This window comes from Xyrauchen texanus, chromosome 30 (genome assembly GCF_025860055.1).
Source record: "Xyrauchen texanus isolate HMW12.3.18 chromosome 30, RBS_HiC_50CHRs, whole genome shotgun sequence".
NCBI lineage: Eukaryota > Metazoa > Chordata > Actinopteri > Cypriniformes > Catostomidae > Xyrauchen > Xyrauchen texanus.
Window position 1 is genome coordinate 16,315,450 of NC_068305.1, and position 22,814 is coordinate 16,338,263.

The 22,814-nt window shown below is 38.3% G+C and overlaps 1 protein-coding gene across 1 annotated transcript; it reads left to right on the forward strand.

Moving 5' to 3' along the window:
• The first annotated feature begins 1,726 nt into the window (after positions 1-1,726).
• On the forward strand, positions 1,727-22,608 carry LOC127623533 (opsin-5-like). Its single transcript, XM_052097902.1, has 6 exons — positions 1,727-1,784; positions 15,166-15,250; positions 19,490-19,652; positions 20,827-20,954; positions 21,311-21,645; positions 21,991-22,608. The coding sequence occupies exons 1-6, from the start codon at positions 1,737-1,739 to the stop codon at positions 22,606-22,608; spliced, it is 1,377 nt and encodes a 458-aa protein (XP_051953862.1). The 5' UTR covers positions 1,727-1,736.
• Positions 22,609-22,814: the final 206 nt, after the last annotated feature.

The following is a 22,814-nucleotide window of genomic DNA, read 5'->3' on the forward strand; positions in this document are numbered from 1 at the left end:
AACAAGGCAACCACATATTTGTTTGGAGGATTGAGCAATTGATTGTTTTCCTGCTCCATACTTTGCTTTGGTGTAAAATTAATCTTTTATCAGATCAACATTTAATATTTCAATTAGCTTTTAAATTATCTACTAAGGGTTGAGATACTCTGTCAGTGATTATTTGTTCCTGGCTTGTTTCTAGTAAAATTACGCACTTTGAAAATGGTACAACAATGGTATACTTCATCCCCACTATGGAATGCTCCATTTTCTCTCTATTTCTTCACAGCATTTCCATTTTAGTGTAGTAAATTATGTGCACTGCTTAAAGCACCTTGATCACATCTTATTTTCACAACTCGTGTGTTTTGGGATTTCTTTACTTATTGGACATACACTGGTGGAAAAAAAGTTTGGAAAAAGTTTGGTAAAGAAATTGGTACTTTTATTCACCAAAGTGGCATTCAACTGATCACAATGTATAGTCAGGACATTAATAACATGAAAAATACTATTACAATTTGAAAAAAAAAAAAATGTGCAGCGAATGACAGTTTTGCAGATCCTTGACATTCTAGCTGTCCGTTTGCCCATTTACTCAGGTGACATTTCACCCCACACTTCCTGTATCAGTTGTCATTGATGTGGCTGTCTTGTCGGACACTTCTCACGCACCTTACAGTTTAGCTGATCCCACTAAACTCAATGGGTTAAGATCCATAACACTCTGTACATAATTCCAAACTTTTAGCCGCCAGTGTATATTTTAAATTTTTAATATGCAGAACGATCAACACCACTTCAAACACAGTACAACCCATGGAAGAGATTGTAAATCGATCCTTCATCCTCGTTTTCATTCCCATCAGTTGGAGTATTCCGCGTGCTTCAGACTGAAGCGAGCTCACGTGCAGTTTGATGCACGCGCGTACTTACGCAGAGGAAAAATCGAGCATGGTAAAATTGGCGGTTCATTCATTTGGATTGAAATCATTAATTTATTGTTTTTGGCCTTTTTGTTTCAGTAACAAAAATAAATTCAGGTTACATTTAATTTATCTAACCTGATTTTCAAGCTTTTATAGGACATAACATTAAAAGTGAGGTTATAATTGTGGGCAAATCCCAATTATAACACATTAATATTATGTTTACGCCTCTCACATAGTTGTGTCTGAAAGAGAGAATTTAAAACCGATTGTTTGCATGACTGTTGTTATCCCTGACTATCCTGAAGGCTAAAATATTGTATTAATTGCATGCACTGTAAAAACCCTCCCTTTAGATTTTGTTCACATGTAGGCTATTCAATATAAGCAAAGAAGATAAAAGTAACAGTGTTTTTTCTTTCTTTCTTTTGTGTGCTTATTTGAATGATTCACCTTCAGTTTTGAAAAAGGAAAATGTAGCGTTTGATCTCGGATCGCGCGCTGTCGTCAGAGCTCTATGGGTTTTACAGAACTCCCTGTGAGGTGCATCAGGCATTCAGTTCAACTGCTCCTTTACAAGGGGAGAAGGGAGGTCATTCACCACTCACTGTGTACCCCTCTTTACACTTGGGATCACCTGCGCATGCATTTGCGCGCACTGTCTCGCGCAAAAACTCACAGCGCGCGGATTGATCACCGGAAGGTCTGATCTCGCTTTTGGTCTTCCACGCGCATCCATTCGATTGCGCGTGCCGCCACGATGTGGACCCGAACTGCAGAGTGTTGACAAATGAACCGCGGATGCATCACGGATCAAACGAAGGCATGCCTTCGGCTTCCCGAGGACAGGAGAGGATAACGGCTTCTTTAATGGTAGGAGAGTATGGGTGATTTTTGGAGATATCAAACGTATTTTTGGAACGCGCTTTGCATTGATGGAATTTTCCTAGTTATGAAAATAAATGTGTTCTAATGAGCAAGTGCATGTGGATAAATAACGCGCAGTTAATTGGCTACAGTTTGGTTCCGTGACACTGAAGCGAAGGCAGTTAATCAGATGCCCGCCAGAATCCAAAGTGTCTGTCGTGATGGCTTTTTTCTTCTCAGTTTGTGCTCCAAGTTGACATTCTTCATGTTTATACCCCATTCACTTGTAGATTGGTTGTCATCCCGCCTCACGAGTCTTGTGATATCATTTTTCCCACAGACTGATCATGTTAGTGACTGAAAGAAACTGCAGGTCTGTGCGTTTATTGTCTGAATTTTGCGCCTTATGCTCAAAAGCAAAAAACAACTCAAAATACTAACAACAAATGTTGCCTTACCAAACTGGATTTTTTTTTACTATGATACTTTTTCCCAGCCCTAACTGTCTTTCTGTCCGCATCTTTCCTGATTTAGACAGAACAGTGGCAGTGGTAGCTACAGTAGCAGTCTTTTGAGGCATTTGTGATATATATATATATATATATATATATATATATATATATATATATATATATATATATATATATATATATATTATATATAACAGTTAGTTCCGGTCCTCTAATCTGATTGGACGAGAGACGTTCCTTGAGCATGACGTGAATCCACATCAGCTAGTGTTTACATAAAACAGCTCTTCGTGATCAGGTGTATTACTACTACTAAAACTAGAAAACGGCTTTAAATGAACAACATCAGCATTACAGCTCATCACATCTGATACAACAGACTGAATAATTTTACAATGGGTGCTGTTTAAAATTGTGGAGGATAATGCATTACTATAGTGATTGACACTTGCGCACCGGCTACTGCGAAATAGGGAGAATCCCAACTTGGACTTTGTTTTTCCACTGAGAAAGCTGATCTTCAGAAAGCAGACAGCATCTCTGCTTGGGTGTGGCAACAGGTGATTCATTTACTCACTCACTCACACACACACACACACATACATATATAGCTTTGCATATTTTAAGATTAAAAATGTTCCTGTATTCCAGGAAGTATTTAAATCTCTAATTAACGTTTAATTCCCTCTAAATCTGGATCCCTCTGAAGCTTAATAAAACCCAGGGGCTGTTCCTCTTTTCTGAGGCGGGAATCTCAGACTCAGCACCCGGTGATGGAGAATTCTGGCAAGGATGTTTACTGTAAATGCTTTCTTATCTCCTTCACCTGTCCCTGACTGCAGCCCCTCCTTCAATAATATAGTCAATTGACATACTGTAGATTCCTATAGAACCCAGGGGGGCTCCAGGGGAGGCGCTGAGAGTTATGATAAATTAAGATAAATAAAGAAATTCAATAAAAATGTATTGTGGAGATAAATGAAAATAATTTTCTCAATAGACCATAGTCCATCTGAATCTATTAAATGTCATGAATGCATGCATATCATGTGAGAGCGCATCTGTGACAGTTGCGTGAGCGTGAGACTCATACATTTTGTGAGAGTGGGGCTTACTGTTTAACACTTTGAAAACCACTGCTATAGAGCTTTAACACTGCAGCCCAACATTTCAAAATTATATTTCATTGATGCTTATATAAGTAGCCTATGCCAAAAACAGCTAGATTATTATAATAATGCGTGTTTAAGGCATCATATAGGCTATTGACTGTTTCTTTGAGACCAAATTTAATAATGTAAAGATCAACTATGGAAAAACAATTTCTAATTGTGATATAAAACTAACAATAAATGTTGGTAGATCACTTATCTAAATATTTGTCTCATGTTATTCCTCATTAAAGATCCCATAAATTGCAAGATGAGCATTTTCTTTCTTGTGTTGATGTATTTTCAATTGAAAAGACTGGACAGTCAATTGACTAAGTCACAGCCATGAACCATGATTTGCTACTTGTTAGTCGACTGCTGGTGGCAATTAGGGGAAGTGCTTTCTCAGAAAGTATTTAATTGGAAAATAATCTGTATAGGGCATGATAAGTCATCAATATTTTTAGTTTGTTTCTTTAAAGTGATAGATTGTGAATACATTTGTATGATTACTTTTGGTCCATGCTTATTAGCTTTTAAGTCATCTATATGCTGGTGTAAAGTTGAGAATATAAATCTTAAACAGATTAAGCTTCAAAGCAAATAAACATGGACTAAATACACAAACTAAGAGCCGAGTGTGCAGAAAATCCTCAATACATAACTGTCTTCTATAATCTCATATTAAATTCAGGGAGATGTGAGGTGGAGTTTTCTTATCTTATTAGTAAGATGGAATGAGTAGTGTTTGTGACAATCTGTACATGACAGTACAAAAATGACAAAAGCACACTTGCTTCTTGGAACTGAACTCAATGCAGATGGGTTTTGATACAGCAGGGTTGACTGATTTGAAGGCATGTCCTGTAGAGAGTGGGTTGAAATACATAAATATTGTGGAGTGAACGCATATCTGATGGGACCGTGAAGATTTGCCCAGATCAATCTGACTCATGTAGCGTTGTGGTTCCTCCTTTATTAAATCAAAGATAGCTAGGCTGAGACCCCAGACTTTTCCGCTGTGAATAGTTTTGCACAGTATGTATGTGTGGGGAGGGTGGGTGGTTACGTTTGCATACAAAAATGCATTTATATGTGTATATATATGTGTTCTTGCGAGTGTAATCAATGGACTGTTGGTTTGCTGATCTTCATCTCTCTGCTGAGGTTTTCACAGCGGAAGGTTGTGATGAAATGGTAGGTGAATTAGAGGCAGTGTTACCAGATGTCACTATAAGCATCCAGGGGCTGGATTCACAAAGATTATTATTTTACCACTAGGAGTTTTTGCTTTAAATCTTTTTACAAAACTGCTAAGAGCAAGTTAGTAGGAAATCTTAAGATAAGAGTAAGGTGGAGTTGACCTTGTTGCTATGAATGACGTCACATTTTATGAGCGCAAACTTTTAAATCACCCAAAGTGATTGACTCATAGACAGATAGTGAGATATATATAACTCCGGTGTAATTGGGTTGTTTCGGTTTGTGGGAGAGTTAACTGCATAACTAACTTTGCAATCATGAAAACACCGATCCAGACGATACCTTTTTTTAAAGATCAATATTAGAATTAAATATTGCTACAGCAATACAGCTGCTGGGAACAGTAGGAGATCAGGCTGGGTGACAACCACTGTAGACTGGACAGACTTGAAAGTGACCATAGGGACTTGGACAGAAGAGTTGTGGATGAGGTCAGTGGAGGCCATGGCGCAGATGGTGAGGTCCATGGCAGCTGCTGGACAGGAATGAAGTTCTGTGACGGCTTCTGGGCAAAGGGGAACATTAGAGGCAGCCGCCAGACAAAGGGCAAGGAAGAGCTGGCCGCTGGAGACTGGACAGATGGAACAGCGGCCACTAGGGACTGTGCAGGCAGAGCAGCAGTTGTTGAGGAATGATCAGGCTGAGTGCCGGGCACAGGGAATTAGACAAACTGTGCAGCAGCCATGGTCGTGAGCAGCTGGGGAACAGCCTCTTTGGCTGTGAGTGCTGGCAGTAACTGGGGAATGGCCTCGTGGCAGTGAGCGCTGGCAGCAACCGTGGATCTGCAGCGGGCTATAAACAAGGGAGGTGGGACTCCCTGATCGCTATAGCGATTGGTCTCCTTCTGACAGACGTGGTCAATTGGTGCTTTCTCAAGACTGCAAATGAAAAGCTAGTGTAACAGGTGCCAGCTGGTAGATAGCTGTGCAGTGTGTAAACCTCACTCTCCTGACCTCAAGCGGTGCACTAGCGACTGACACTAGAGGCTGTAGCCTTTAGCCTCCTTGTTAGCACACCCACCTCCCATGCCGGGGACACCGGTTCGAGTCCTGTTCTGAGCGGGGTGACCAGGGCTGGTTACTTTAGCAAATCAATGGATGTACAAGCCCCTTTTGAATCGCTCACTTTAGGAATAACTGCCAGAATAGGTTTAAATGTTACTTTTTATACACCGGAGGCAAAAGGCATACATGAAGTATGTACTGACAAAGCGTGCAGCTCACTCACTTGCTTTGCTTTTGTGAGCTGCAAGAATAAAGCCATCTTAAGGGAAAAAAGAGCAGATGCAATGGTTCAAAAGGAGGCTGTGAAAGCTCATCTAAAATTGCTGATAATTTCCAAGACAGAACCAGATATTTAGAAACCTGGTGTAAACATCGCACACCTCTCATGAACGACATATCAGTGGGTGCTGAACCATCGTTCCCAAGTCTAGCCCCACATCATGTCATGGCAAAATACCTGCCAGATAAACCTTTACAGTGGAGAAGGCTCTGGCCCTGTCTAACAAGTCTTTATGAAAACAACGAAACATCAGTCACTGAACATAGGAATGGAATGACTTGTCTATGCGCATACCATTGTCCAAACACTCAATGCTGCCCATGCTCGTTGAATCGTCTTGATCAATTTAGGAGTTAACCTGGTGGCATTTAGATTCAACCTCTCATGGGCCAGGCCCAGAGAGCCATCCTGTAAGGAAAGGGTGAAATATTTCCCCACGCGCTTGAGAAAGGTGGTCTCTGCTAGGGCTGCTCGATTATGGAAAAAATCATTATCACGATTATTTTGGTCAATACTGAAATCACGATTATTTAAATGATTACTCATTGACTTTTGGAAAGATGTTGCATTTATTGCACTTAAACAAATCAACAGTGAAAACACCTTGAACTGTGAAATTTCCCTTAATACTTTTACCGTTGAACATTTTATTCCCCTTAAAATGGATAATATATAAATAATACAAATGATCAATAATATATTCAAATGTTTAAATAGGATTAAATAATAAACACAATATAAGATTAACTGTTGTAGTGCACTTTTCACAATCTTTTGAAAACAAGTAATAAATAAAATACAAATAAAACAAAAAATAAATTAGATCAAAATAAATTTGCTGATATACAATTTCAGTTTCAGTATTCAATATGATTCAGGTCAACAGGGCAAATGATGGCAGGGTTGTCCATATACCCCCTTAAAGGATTTTAACCAGAAATACCAGCCTGCTTACATGATCTGTTTACAAGCAGGAGACAATATTTCCACCTGTGCTAAAGACCCTCTCTGAAGAGGAACTAGTGGCTGGAATGCACAGATATTTCCTTGCCAGATTAAAAAGCTGTGGGTAGACATTCTGGGATTCCCTCCACCACTTCAATGGGTCTTCAGTCAGAATCCAGTGTTTCTGTCTGGAGGTACGACCGTAGCTCTATAGCTATGGCCTTGTCCTCTTGCAGAGGAGGTCCTGCAGCTTTGTCTGTAGTGACCTTGAACAAGCTGCCCAGTCCCTTCTTCTTCTTCTTCTTTCATTGCTGAAGAGGTGGAGGGTTGATTTCAGAAAAGACACACTTACATATTTCTCTCCAGAAAGTGCATCTGTGAATTCAAGCAGAGGACTAAGTGACTTATTGATGGCCTTCAGTACATCAATATCCTGCCAAGAGATGCTAGAAAGGACCTGGACAATGGCCTTTTGCTGTTCAAGGACCCTGTCGATCATGGCCTGCCTAGATCCCCATCTTGTTGGACATTCTGTCTTAAGGGAATGTTCAGGCTGATTCAGCTACTTCTGTGCCTCTGCAAGATCTCTCTTTTTCCTACTAAAAGCTGCTGACCAGTTTCTTGCAGACCCCCATTGCATGGTCGATCCTTTGATCCTTCATTGCATTTTCAGAGATAACAACAAATACATATTTAGTATGACTATCACAACCTTCATCAAAGCATAATTTTCCGTGTGTGTGTGTGTGTGTGTGTGTGTGTGTGTGTGTGTGTGTGTGTGTGTGTGTGTAAGCATGTATTTATCACTTTGTGTGGACCAGTTGTCCCCATAAGGATAGTAAAACCCGAAATGTTTGACGTTGTGGGGACATTTTGTCTGTTTCCATGCGGAAAACAGCTTATAAATCATACTAAATGTATTGATGTTTTTTGAAAATGTAAAAATGCAGAAAGTTTTCTGTGAGGGTTAGGTTTAGGGGTTATGGGATAGAATATATAGTTTGTACAGTATAAAAACCATTATGTCTATGGAAAGTCCCCATAAAACATGGAAACACCACAAGTGTGTGTGTGTGTGTTTATGTGTTTGTGTGTGTGTGTGTGTGTGAGTGAGAGAGAGAGAGACAGAGAGAGAGAGTTCACACAGTGATATTATTCTTATTTAGTAGTAGTAGGCTAGTGTTACAGAGACAATCACACAGTAATATATTAATTGCTCATTACTTCTAATATTGTTGGTACTTTTGTTAAAATTACCTATTTACATACAATTAAATCACCACCTGTTACACATGGTCAGGAGCAAGGATTCATACTCACCTATGGCCAAGTGGAGCCTGTGCCCGAAGCACTGGAGCCTCATCCATCCATTTACCTCAGCCGCCAGCTTTATGTTTGAGGTATTGTCAGAGGTGATGCAGATTAGCTTTTCCTCCTTTAAACCCCATACAGCCATAGCTTCCATTAGACCATGTGCAATGTTTTGACCCATGTGGTCTTTGGGAATAAATGCCTCATTAGCCACTTCTGCACGGCATTTCTCATATAAAGCAGGTAGAGCATCTCTGGTGAATTAGTGGCGAGATGGCAAAACATAATGCTTGTCCAAAGTATTGTCCAACTTTCTGAAGCCGTCGTTGTCAACTGTACTAATGGGGCACATGTCTTTAGCTAAAAAGTACACAACGTCATCGGTTATATTTCGGTACCTCTCCGAGCTCGACGGGTAGGGAGTTGCACTTTAAAGTGCATCTTTAATGGAAGACTGTGTTGCACACGATGTGGTTGGGGCTGTCTTCTCTTTCTGTTTCTTCCTTACAAGTTGGTCATACGTGACTCTGCGTTTATGTTTAAGGTGGTTAAACCCCCCCTCCGCCATCTTCTTCACTCGCGCTGATTTTTAAATGCCACCAGATACCACAAACAGGACCTCGCTGACTATTGGCTGAGGTAGTTTAGCTTTCAGGAGGGGTGAAAGTGCGCGTGTCATTCAGAACACAAGACAAAATAAGAGTTTATTTGCAAAACGTAATGTGCAAAATAATCGTTTTTGTTTCCGATTACTTTGTTTTTGTGATCGTTAGGAGCCGAAATCAAAATCGCGATCAAAATTTGAATAATTGCACAGCCCTTGTCTCTGCACAACGTGAGAGCCAGAGCTGGTCAACCAGGAGTTGGATTATCTCTGGTGACCACAGCTTCCCTGGCCAATACGGTGCAATTAGTATCAGTAAATGCCCGTATCCCTTCACCCTCTGTAATGTCGGCCTGATGAGGCTGAAATGTTTACACTACACAAACACATTTGTCCATGGGTGCACAAGAGCATCCACACCCACCGGTGCATTTTTGTCTACCCAGCACATTTTAATGCGATGCAAAGAGATCTACGGCAGCTCGGCCATATCTCTGCCACAAATGATTCACCACCCAAGGGTGAAGTGCCCAATTCCTGTATATGGGATTTCCCCTGGACAACAGATCTGCACCCATGTTCATTATCCCCAGGACATGGGTCGCACATAATGACAGTAAGTGAGCGCTGCTCCACACAATCAGCCTCTGCACCAGAGTGTGAAGTTGTTGTGAACGAACACACCTTGCTGGTTTTTGTTCGCTACCACCGTAGTGTTGTCTGTTCTGTCTAAAACATTGAAGCCTTGGAGGAAACATATAAAGTGTTTCCAGAACTAAAAACACTGTTAATAGCTCCAGATAATTTCTGTGTTTCTCCATTTGGGACAGAGACCACACACCTCGCACTGTTCTGCCTTCGAAAACTAAGCCCCAGCCTGTGAGTAACGTGTCCATCATCACCACCTTTCTTAGGTGTGAGTGTGTGTGTGTGTGGTGTTGCTTTTTGTTTTTTAATTGGAAAGAAGGAACTTATAGATACATAAGGCAGTGCTTTTGAATAATCTTATACTACAGCTGTGGAGTAAAGTAATTTAATTTAGATAATTTGTTCACTTGGTTATTACATTTGGCACAGGGGTTTAATACAAACCTCACCACCCTTCGGCAGTGTGAATAGCTGGTGTAAGTATTAACATTTTCTCTGCAATGAAAATACCCAGTTTGTGTGTGTGTGTGTGTGTGTGTGTATGTGTGTGTGTGTGTCCAGGTATTCCCTACCAAATGTCCCCACAATGTCCCCACAAGGACAGTAAAACCTGACATTTTTGATGTGGTACAATCAGTCGGTCCCCATGATGAAAACCGCTTATAAATCAAACTAAATTATGTTTTTTGAAAATGTGAAAATGCAGAAGGTTTTCTGTGAGGGTTAGGTTTAGGTTTAGGGGTAGGGGATAGAATTTAAAGTTTGTACAGTATAAAAACCATTATGTCTATGGAGAGTCCTCATAAAACATGAAAACCTAATGTGTGTGTGTGGCTGCATCCGTGCGCGTGCTAAACAGAGTGCCCAGAGTTGGAATATTTGGAAGAATAAGACAATTTAAAAAATTTCCTTTCCTGGAAAAAAAAGTTATGAAAAAAACAACAAAATTTCTTTAGTGATTATAAAAATGTTTGTAGTGAGCTTGGCTCTAAAATATATAATTGACTAGGCTAGATATTGCTCTTGTGTAGAGTAAAACTTGCTTACACAGCCTGCAATTGTTTCGGCAATTGAATCAGTCAAACTAGTTAAAGATCAATCTAAATGATTCATACAGCATTTATACAGCATTTCAAAATTAAAACTTTATGTCCATGTGTGTGAGCGAAAAAGGCAAGGACGAAAGGAATAAAGAGATATATTTTTTACACAGATGTTATATAAAAGATCCTGGTAATCCAGCCAATGAAAGTTAAAAGACTGAATACAATTTTTTTTTTTTTTAATTTTTTAATGTAAATAAATGTACTCAACGTTACACACTACCAGTAAAGCTTGCATGCTGCTCAAAGGCACTAAAGGACACACACACACACACACACACACACACACACACACACATTTCTATACAAGTTCAGAGAAAAGATTTATTATGTACACCGGATTCATTGAAAAGCAGATTACTGAGAAGGATGGAGCTAGAATTCCAAAATGCTTTTTGAAATGATGAACAAGTCATCACCCTAGATCTGATGTCCAACAGGTTAAGCATTTGGTGATTTATTTGAAAAACCTGTATTCAAAGTCTTATTTTTCAACATAGCATTCATAATCCTTCATTCGTACAGTATATTTGTGGTGTGTCTCTGTTTTTTTAAATAGATCATGTTAAGCTTTCTTGTACTATTTGAGTACAAGATGTGTAATGTTTAAGAGACACTAATAATTGCAAAACCATTGACTTCATTTCATTATGAAGTATTATGAAGTGGTCAACAATTAGCTTTATTTGTTGTTTTGATATGTCTGAATGCATAGAAAGTTATGCCAATCGTTATAACATCTCAGCTAAGAAAAAAAAAATTCTATGTAAAAACTAGTTACTAGTTAAAAAAAAACAGTTATGTGAGCTTCCCAATACCAATATAAGTGTAAACATAATGAAGTACAGATGAAGACTGTTGCAAAACTTGACACATTCTGCATTCCCCAGAAATGCATAAATCCGTTTAGAAAATAACTACATAAACAGTAAAAGCATGATAATTTATTTTAAAGTAAAATAAGCAAAAAACAAAGATTAGAAGAGTTGTTGAAAATGGTTGATTTTGCAGTGTTTCGAATTTCGGTAAGCACCTTTATTTTTAGCTAAAGAAAAGTCAACCTACTGTATTTTCAATATTTTAGTACAATTGTTTTTCAGTTCATTGAGATGTATGAAAAAGAAGAATGCCACAGTGGCAGCCTTGGAAAGACCCAAATTTGGTTTGCAAAAATTATGTATTTTATTCATTTAACCCCCTCTCCTCCTTTATTATTATGCTGATGTCTGCTCAGCTTAGTTGAGATGTTTGTCATATTATTTTGTGCCTTATTGGTTGTATTATTTGAATTTTTGTAATAAAAATATGAACCTAATGTTTCCAATTTCACTGTGAGATAAGTCTGCTACAACAACCAATGACCTTCATCTACTTTCACACACACATGCACAAAAAAATAAAAAATAAAAAAATAAAAGGGTGGATTAGCAGTTATTAACACTTATTTGTTCCCCTGTTCCTCACACATTGCAATCTTCTGATATTAAAGCCCTTTTACAGTAGTGCATGACTTATAATGTGACACATTTTTACGTTTGCATTGGGAGCCAAAAATATATGTTTTTCATCATTCTGAGCAGAAACCAGATTTTGTTTGTTCCGTTTCCGGCGTTCCACAGACCCTTTTCCAAATGGTAACCGGTTAGAAAAAAAAAAAGATAAATGGAGTTCTTTTTAAAATTGCAGTACTCTGTACTAAGGATGTGTGATGTACCATTTGCATTGTTGCCAGATCTCACTAACATAAGGGACTTCCTTCACCCAAAATAAGCCAAAATTTAAAATGTCCCCCCATGTGAGGGAATTATTATTATAGAAATTACAATACTATAACAAGTATAGTATTCAGTAGCCTACAGTGCTGTGAAAAGTTATTTGACCCATCCTGATTTCTTCTGTTTTTGTGTGTATCTCATACTAAATTGTTAAAAAAATTCAAACAATATCTAACATAAAACAATGGCAATCTAGGAAAACACAACAGTTTTTAAATTATGATGTTATTTATTGAAACAAAAAAAGTTATCCAATACCAACTAGGCCTGTGTGAAAAAGTATTTGCATATGAAACTGCATTCATATTGGGGTTCATCTGGACTAGACACACCAAGGCCTGATTACTGCCAGCCCTGTTCAAACAAATCAACACCTATATAGAACTTTTTCAGCAGCATGAAGTTGACTAAATGGTCTCACCCTGTAGCACACTATGCCAAGATTGAAAGAAATTCCAGAAATTATGATGAAAACGGTGATAGAAATACATCAGTCTGGGAAGGGTTTCCAAATGCTCTGGGACTCCAAAGAACCATAGTCAGAGCCATTATCTCCAAATGGAGAACACAGCACAGTAGTGCACCTTCCCAGAAGTAGCCGACCTTCCAAAATTCCTCTAAGAGCACAGCGACGACTCATCCAGGAAGTCACAACAAAAAGTTGACGCTCAAGTGCAACTGGATTATGCAGCAAGATAATGATCATGAGCACAGGAGTAAGTCTACATCTTTATGGTTCAAAAGAAGCTAAATTAAAGTTTTGGAGTGGCCTAGTCCTAACTTAAACCCGATTGAGATGCTGTGGCAGGACCTTTAACGGGCAGTTCATGCTAGAAAATCCTCCAATGTGGCTGAACTAAAGCAGTTCTGCAAAGAAGAGTGGGCCAAAATTCCACCACAGCATTGTGAAAGACTGATCTCCAGATATCGGAAGCATTTGGTTGCAGCTGTTGCTGCTAAAGTTGGCACGGCCAGCTATTATGTTTAACGGGGAGATGGTTTCTAACATGGATGATATAGGTGTTGAATAACTTTTTGCTTCAGTAAAAAAATTTACACTGGTGGCCAAAAGTTTGGAATAATGTACAGATTTTGAGCTTATGGAAAGAAATTGATACTTTTATTCACCAAAGTGGCATTCAACTGATCACAATGTATCAGTCAGGACATTAATAATGTGAAAAATTACTATTACAATTTTAAAATAAATTTCAGAACTTCTTAAACTACTTAAAAGAGTTCTCATCCAAAAATCCACACGTGCAGCAATGACAGCTTTGCAGATCCTTGGCATTCTAGCTGTCAGTTTGCCCATTTACTCAGGTGACATTTTACCCCACACTTCCTGTATCACTTGTCATAGATGTGTCTGTCTTGTCAGGCACTTCTCACGCACCTTACAGTCTAGCTAATCCCACAATAGCTCAATGAGGATAAGATCTTTGCTCAATCTAACCTTTTCTTTTTGTGTTTCTGTTTTAAAAGTGACTTTTTCTTTGCAATTCTTCCCATAAGGCCTGCACCACTGAGTCTCCTCTTTACTGTTGAACATGAAACTGGAGTTGAGCGGGTAGAATTCAATGAAGCTGTCAGCGGAGGACATGTGAGGCATCTATTTCTCAAACTAGAGACTCTGATGTACTTATCCTCTTGTTTAGTTGTACATCTGTCCTTCCAACATCTCTTTCTGTCCTTGTTAGTGCCAGTTGTCCTTTGTCTTTGAGACTGTAGTGTACACATTTGTATGAAATCTTCAGTTTTTTGGCAATTTCAAGCATTGTGTAGCCTTCATTCTTCAAAACAATGATTGACTGATGAGTTTCTAGAGAAAGCTGTTTCTTTTTTGCCATTTTTAACCTAATGTTGACCTTAAGACATGCCAGTCTATTGCATAATGTGGCAACTCAAACACAAAAACAATGTTAAGCTTCATTTAACAAACCAAATAGCTTTCAGAAGTGTTTTATATAATGGCAAGTGATTTTCTAGTACCAAATTGGCAATTTATCATGATTACTCAAGGATGAGGTGTTGGAGTGATGCTGCTGGAAATGGGGCCTGACTAGATTTGATCAAAAATGATTTTTTCACATAGTGATGGTGCTGTTTTTACATCAGTAATGTCCTGACTGTACTTTGTGATCAGTTGAATGCCACTTTGATGAATAAAAGTACCAATTTCCTTCCGAAACAGCAAAATCTGTACATTATTCCAAACGTTTGGCCACCAGTGTATGTATATTTGAAAACTGTATTTTGTTTTTACTCCGGTTTACTTTGTTTTATGTTATATCTCGTTTGAAGATCTAAAACAATTTAGTATGAAAAATACACAAAACCAGAAGAAATCAGGATGGGGCAAATACTTTTTTTACAGCACTGTATAAAAAATTATGTATTTTCATTGAAATGGAAAAAAAATCAAATATACATCTGGTCATCTAAAATCAATTAATGAGCCATATGAAACCAAACGTTATCACAAAGTAAAGCCTAAATAAAAAATAAAATATATGGATAATTTTATTTCAATTACAGATCTGCTTTCCAGTCAAAATCCATCAGCATCAAATCTGTATAATTATGCATTCAATTGTTAAATCTAATCACTGAAGACTTGCAAACACTGATATATGTACTTTTTACTTCTAATATTTTTAGAATGATTTTTTTAAAATCTTTATTAAGTCTTTATTACATATAGTATATGTTGCAATTATATATATACTGGTGTGTGTGTGTGTGTGTGTGTGTGTGTGTGTGTGTGTGTGTGTGTGTGTGTGTGTGTGTGTGTGTGTGTGCATGTGTGTGCATGTGCGTGTGTGTGTTGCAGATGCAAGGACTGGACAACAGCACCTTCCATTCCAGCATCCCAGTGGCTGCTGACATTACAGTGGGTGTGGTTTACACCCTGTTTGGTGAGAGAGTAAATTAATTAATGTATTCATATTTATTCTGTGAGTTCTCATCCAGCATGTTTTATGGACCGTAACAGAATTACACATCTTCCTTCCTTCAGTGCAGAGCTTCCATTTAATCCAAATACACACCTACCATTGAGAGCAATAGCAGATTGCAAAGGCAATGATATGTTTATGGTGGTACAGTTTAGTGTGTAAGTATCTTGTTTTTTTTTTTTCAATTATTTTTCATGGTTTTAAATGGTGTGAAGAATGTGTGTATGCATGCAGGTAAGTGAGACAGATTGGGTTTCTGGTTTGACAAAGCCTGCCAATACTAACTGAGTTTACACAAAGAATGAATTATGCCCAGCTGATAGCATAATTTATTTGCATGTGCCATATGCGTTGTTTTAGCGCCTGATTTTCTAAATGAATTATGCAAATCCATTAACATCCCAACCAAGCCTGCAAAATTGCCAGTGCGCAATCTGTTTGCAAATGTGGTGATACCAAAGTATAAATGGACACAATGCACATGTGTGTATATGTTGGGGAACAAGAAACCAATAGATTATGTGATGATAAATATAATCTCAAATGGGTAATTCTTAAAGATTCCTGATAAATGTTGCAAATAAAATTGTCTAACTTCACGTTTGTTATTTTTCTAAGCCATTTTTTAGTATTCCCACTGACCAAAAAATTCAAAAATGTATTCACGTGCATGTTCAATATTATTAGGGATGTCCTGATACCGATACTGGTATTTAGTACTTTTCTTGTTACCTGTGTCAACTCATAAACACCAGAAAATGCACTCAAATGTCCCTCTTAAACAAACTTTAATTTGACATTATTTTACATTGGTGGTAACAGTGCCATGTTAATTGCAGCAGACAAATAGTGCTGATCTTTGTGAATCCAGCACATTCTATAATAAGCCTAATTTATGTACATGTAAAGGAGGTGTGTTTGTGCTGACAAGCGCACATTGTGCCTCTTATTCTTGATTGTGTGTGGAATGTGTATAACACACAGGGTTTTAGCTGAAAAAGGCTACCATTCGCTAAAGTGAATTTGCCCCTGTGTGTGCTGCTTAATGTAGTTTGTGAGTGATATGTGTGTGTGTGTGTGTGTGTGTGTGTGTGAACTTACCCTGGCATGCACTCTTCTTTTTTTACACACATCCTTTCAAATGCCCCTATGTGATTGAGTATTTGAAGTGATGGTAACACACATTTCTATGCACAAAGCTTGTGTGTGTGCGCAAGTGTGCATTTTCCATGCTCAGATTGGTTTTGATGTGCTGCCTTCAGTTTTCCTGTGTTATAATCTTTACTTTAAAATGCACTGTAGATCTCTACAGGGTTCATTGATTATTAATGTGAAACAAAATGTGTGTGGAGCTCTACAGATCATCTTACAACCCTCCAAGGTCTCATTCTTTTATTTATTTATTTACTTACATTACAGCTCCTTCCATAGCTCATTGCTGCTTGATTAATTTAATGAATTAATTAAATAATTACACATTGGTTGATGAAAGTGTTCACTTTCAGCATCATAATTACTGATGTATTCCATGCAGAAACATTGGAGTTGGATTGAGTGCCAGCACAATAACGTGCCAAATGCTAATTGCCTTTTTTTACTTCAACATAAGGAGTGTTGACCTTCTCCCTGATCTCTCTCTTTTTCTTATCCTATTGTCTATTGTCTCTTTCTGGACTGTGAATTTGGCAATATGCCAGTCATATTACGTACTATAATAGGATAAGACTATTCTTGATGTCTGGCTGGCAGATTATTGAATAGAAAAAACAATGAATGACATTTCAGCTCAATTTTCAGTAAAATGTGCTCCTAAATTGATAAATGGATGTTATTCTTAAGTGGGCTGCAATGAAGTGTGACATTGCTAAGCATTTGTATCTAACTTTTTCTATGAACAAAATTTAAATGATGTGAATCAGAGTCAAGGCAAACACTTATCGCAGTCAATTAAAGAACAGAAATGCCACATTTGGTAGCGGTTAGAAAATAAGAAAATATTCCTACCATTTTAACAACATACTGACTTTTTCATACATACACTCTTAAAAAGCAATACGTAGACTATCAGTTACTTGCCAACAAAAGACTTCATCAGCCAACCAACAAGGACAATTGCATCTATGTGAACTTCTGCAGTTAATCCAGGATGAACTTCAAAGACATTAGTCATTAATCTTACATTTCTTACAAAATCTTTGTTTAAACGCTGGCCCTTAACTAATTTTAAACCATGACTTGCACTGCACACACAACTAATATTGGCATTATATTCACAATGTTAGCCAGAGAGGATCTGGCCCCCACAGTGAGTCTGGTTTCTCCCAAGGTTATTTTTCTCCATTAATCAACATCTTATAGAGTTTTGTGTTCCTTGCCACAGTCACCTTCGGCTTGCTTACTGGGGTGTAAAACAGTTAAAGGATGGGCAAGGAGGAGGCGAGAACCGGCTTGACGATATAAATCATAGTTTAATGGAAAACTTAAAAAACAACACAAACACACATGACGGACATGTCCGCTAACGATCTCTCTCTGACGCACGGCCCTCTGCAGTCAGCCTTTAAACCTCACAGAGGCATAATTAGCCTAATACGGGACCGGGTGTGTAGGATCACGACCCGGCCCCGCCCTCCGCCCTGCCACATGGGGTTATAAATAAAATTATTATTTAATTATTTTTATACACAATTTACAAACATATTTAATCAAACTACACAATGATGAATCTAAGACTTTAGAAATTTCAGTTAAATTTTCTGTTAATGCATGATAAAGAAAAAACCAATGCTTTTTGTGAAAAGCGATAAACAAATAAAAATAACGTGACTTTGATACTGTGAACACTTTAGCTATTATTGCCTCTACTATAACTAGAGTTATACATAAATGCCACAATATGTGATATGATCAGATCATTCTTTATGTCTGAGATTAAAACCTCATAGGAGCTTGGGATACTTTAGTGATGACAAGACTCTTACCAATGTTACATGCATTAAAGTTTAACCTAGTTTATCACTGTAGGGAGGTAAACCAAGGTCACAGGCTTCATCTATGTGCACTGTGCCTTCCTAAAGAAGGGATCTGGAGCATTTTGAGGCTCAGGCACTATGAGTTTAAGTTTTATGAGATTTCCTGGCAATATACTGCACAAGATTGATGTTCTAGAAGGAGATCCATGTGCCAAGTTTTATAATTTTTATTATCAGATTATTATCAGATTGCATAATAGACCTAAAATACATTGATGATAGTCCCTTATGATGTAGTCTCACCAGCTGAGGCAGGTAATAGCTGTGCGTTTTACAAACTTTCACATTCATTATGACTACAACAGCTGATAATGACTTTATAAACACACATTTTTCACACTGTTACTTGCACACTGCTATGTTATGCTATGTTCGACTAGCACAGGAGATCACCACAGAGTCTGCAGTTCAAGCCCAGCCAAACATCCAATGCTTTTGGCGCCCCCCGCTGGACATTTCACGTGGAAACTGCAGTGTAATAAGGCACTTAATTACATTTTGCATTTTGCAAAAATGTTGCCACGGTAACAATATATTCATGAGTAAATTTCATGTGTGTAGCAAAGTTGAACATATATTATTGAAAATTGAATAATTACCATATGATGTCAAATTAGAATTTTTTGTTAAAATAAAAAGGATTCATAGAGTCTGCTAATTTCAAAAATAACTATTTGCTTATGTTTTTTTTTTATTATTATTCCTTTTTATGAATGTCATATATTTGATTTTCACTGCACAATTGTTTCTAGCAACATATCTTGAACATGTTATGTGAATATTTGACCAAGCTTGTTCAGGCATAATTACTTACTTGTTGGGATGTAGTTGATGAGTTGTTAATTGCATTAATGACTAATACAATTTCTTTAATTCCCCCCACACCAGAAGCTTTCCTACCCATGATCCATGCATCTTGCATGTTTCAATAAAAGCAAGAAAATCTTACCTTTTGTACAATGAGTTAAGAGGGACAATGTCACTAATTTGCATTTGATTAGTGACAGAATAAGTGGAGAATCTTAAATATTTCTTATTCATTTTAATGTCAAAATGTGTATGTAAAATGCTTTGTTCATTTCCATGTATTAATGAAAAAATCCCAGTTTTTCAATGTGGTCTCAGATTGTTATAGTATAATGTATTCATACCAGACTTTGTGTTGTAGGTGTTTGTTCGCTCTGTGGCAACAGTTTACTGCTTTATGTGTCCTACAAGAAGAAGCACCTCTTAAAACCAGCAGAGTTCTTCATTATTAACCTGGCAATCAGTGACCTGGGCATGACCCTCAGCCTCTACCCCCTTGCCGTCACCTCTAGCCTCGCCCACAGGTACTACAAAAAGAAAACAAAAATCAAAAAGAACTAATAAAAAGACAGGAAAGAGTAAATATGTTCTTTGATGGCAGATGAGTGGTTTCATAGGGGATCCAAAGTCCTGTGCTTTCAGAATATGTACTGAATTCAATGAAGAACTTTCCTTGACATACTACAGTATATCTGCCATGCTGGCATTGTCCATTGATCCATGTTCTTCGCCTATATTGTTCTAACAACTAATTACTTGGGTGTTGTTAAACAAGTACAACTTTAATAGCAGTTACATTTGAAGAAAAAAAATCCTTATGGAACACTTGTAGCAGATGCAGATCAGTATTGATCGCCTAATGTATATAATGATGAGTTTTCATATATACACTCATTTAATGAACAGACAGGCCAAATCTAATGGCTCGTTCACAGAGCAACTGTATGTCACAGCTAGAACACATCTGACACATAAAACCAATGCCATCAAGGTTAAACTGTCCTTTACCCCCCATACCGTGGTTAAGAATGACAATTACAAGCACTTATCTTCAAGTGACTTCACACTGCATATGAATTCCCAGAAGTCAAAATTCTTTCTTTCTTTCTTTCTTTCCAGACAAAAAAACATATTTTAAAGCTCCACAAAGTGCTTTATTATCTATTTCTTTAGAAAACCATCTGTACTGGTGTTTAAAAAAGATCTGAAGAATGAATGTAACATCAAGAACTGTATTGGTTTTTAATCTCCCAAGAACCATATAGCCACCTTAAGAACCCTAGAGAGAAAACTGCTTCTTGCTTAACCTAACACTGTGTCTACACTGGACACACTTGCACGTCTTGATGCTTCAAAACAAGATCACTCCCATTACAGCTGTCTTCACTGCAAGCACCAATGCAGCTCCTTCAGTGGACGGACACCCTGTTCTCTTTTTGATGTCACATTATTTCCCTATCCGTCTAAAATTAAATTACTTTATTTACTAATATTGCATCATATGCGTGAAAAGGGCTGGATAATGGTCCTCCAATGGACATATCTATGGAGTTCCCATTCCCCCAATAAATGCACAGAATGGCCAGGGGACCTTAGTGAACAGCTAACTTTATTTGTTGCTTCCAGTGTACACAATGTGCAAGATTCTGCAAAGAACCTATGAAGCTTTATTTTGAACAGTGCTATTTGTGTTTGCAGGTGGCTGTATGGAAGGACCGTGTGTGTAATCTATGCCTTCTGTGGTGTTTTATTCGGGATCTGCTCACTGACCACACTCACTATACTCAGCATTGTTTGTTGTCTAAAAGTCTGCTATCCACTTCATGGTATGCACACACGTACACATTGGGTTTCATTTATTATCCGTGCCGTACCCATGTATTTGTGCATTAAATCTGTGAGCAAAAGTAAAAAAAAAAAAAAGAATTAATTAAAATCAACTAACATGTACAGTGCGGAAAGCCCTTGTATTGAGATGCATTATAAAAACATGTTTAATCAGTAACCTAAAAAAAAGTGCTTTGTATGGTAACATCTAAATGAGCTGATTCAACTTAAAAAATAGTATTTAACATGACTAAATAAACTTAAGTAAAAACGCATGTACTCAGTTATTAGTTAGTGATACCAATTATATTTGCAGCCATTAACTTTGAAAATGTGTATGCATGTGTGTATTTAGGTAAAAGATTCAGCTATGAACACGGTCGTGTGTTAATAGCATGTGCGTGGGCATATGCTCTCGTGTTCGCATGCTCCCCCCTCGCTCACTGGGGACAGTACGGTCCCGAACCCTATGGCACGGCCTGCTGTATCGACTGGGCCTGGTCCAGTCATGACTCCATCGCCCGCTCCTACATAACTGTGCTCTTCATCGCCTGCTACCTGCTGCCTTGTGGCATTATTATTGTCTCCTACACACGCATACTGCTCACAGTCCGAGAGTCCCGCAGAGCAGTAGAGCAACACATCTCAGCAAAGACACGCATGGGCAACATCCAGACCATCATAGTGAAGGTGAGAAATCCACAGATGTATACTATCAGTCATGGTCTTAAAACCCTTTTCATAGAAAGGCGTATGCTTAAAGACCACATGAAATCAAAATTAGAGTTCTATGTCTGTTAGCTTTGAGGTGCATATCTTTATGCTAGTGTACTCCTACACATTCACTTTCAGCAGACAGACATATTTAAAATGAACAAAAACTATATAAATGGATGTGCTAGACCAGATGGTGAAGTGTTTAGCATACATAGAAACTCCTTCAAAACCTTTTTCAGTAGAGAACCTGAAATGTAAATAGTGCTACTTTCTTTGTCACACTTCTTTCTTGCATCCTCTTTCTCCCTCTTTTCCTAGCTCAGTGTGGCGGTGTGTATAGGCTTCTTCACTGCATGGAGTCCGTATGCACTGGTGTCTATGTGGGCGGCATTTGGCCATTTCGAGGACATCTCACCTCTGGCCTTTGCTGTACCTGCCATGTTTGCCAAATCCTCCACCCTTTATAACCCCCTCATCTACCTCTTACTTAAACCCAATTTCCGCCACCTCCTCTGCAAAGAAATGCACTCCCTGCGTGGGGTTTGCGTGCACCACTGCCTGTGTAAATGTTTTTCATGCTGCAGTCTGCGGCCCCAGTGGCGACAAAGCCAGCCCATCTCCGAGTCTATGGGGGGACCCGTAGGCCCATGTCACTGCGCTTGTGAGAGGTGCAATGACCCGTTCGAGCAGTTTAAGCACTATCCACGCCACTGTCTGGTCAAAGTAAACACTGTGCAGTTGTCTCTTCAGGACAGCTCTGAGCCAGAATTGGAGCCCAAGCTAGAACGAGGACCCAGAGTGGTTAAAGAACGGAGACCAAATAAGTCTGTGCGAGTGATCGTTAGGGGGCGGAAATGCTCAGAGACTGACAGTCTGGAGATCACCTTGGAAATGGTGCCTGCACACAGCAAAGCTGCCAAAAACAGCAAACCATAAGAACCGGGCATATGCATGGGTATGTGTTGAAACAGTATGTGTGTGTTTAAATGCATTTGTATGCAAATAATAAGTAACATTACATATGCCTCAACTAAGAACAAATATTTGTGTGTGTGTGCTGTATGTTGTGTCTTTAAATGATTTCACTGATTGTTTTTTAATGTTATGTTTTTGTAAAACAGAGGTTTCATATGGACAGCTAA

Coding starts and splice junctions, on each gene's coding strand:
- LOC127623533 (XM_052097902.1), top strand. CDS start 1,737: ATGCCTTCGGCTTCCCGAGGACAGGAGAGGATAACGGCTTCTTTAATG. Junction 20,955..21,310: donor AGTCTGCTATCCACTTCATG/GTATGCACACAC, acceptor GTGTGTATTTAG/GTAAAAGATTCAGCTATGAA. Junction 21,646..21,990: donor TCCAGACCATCATAGTGAAG/GTGAGAAATCCA, acceptor CTCTTTTCCTAG/CTCAGTGTGGCGGTGTGTAT.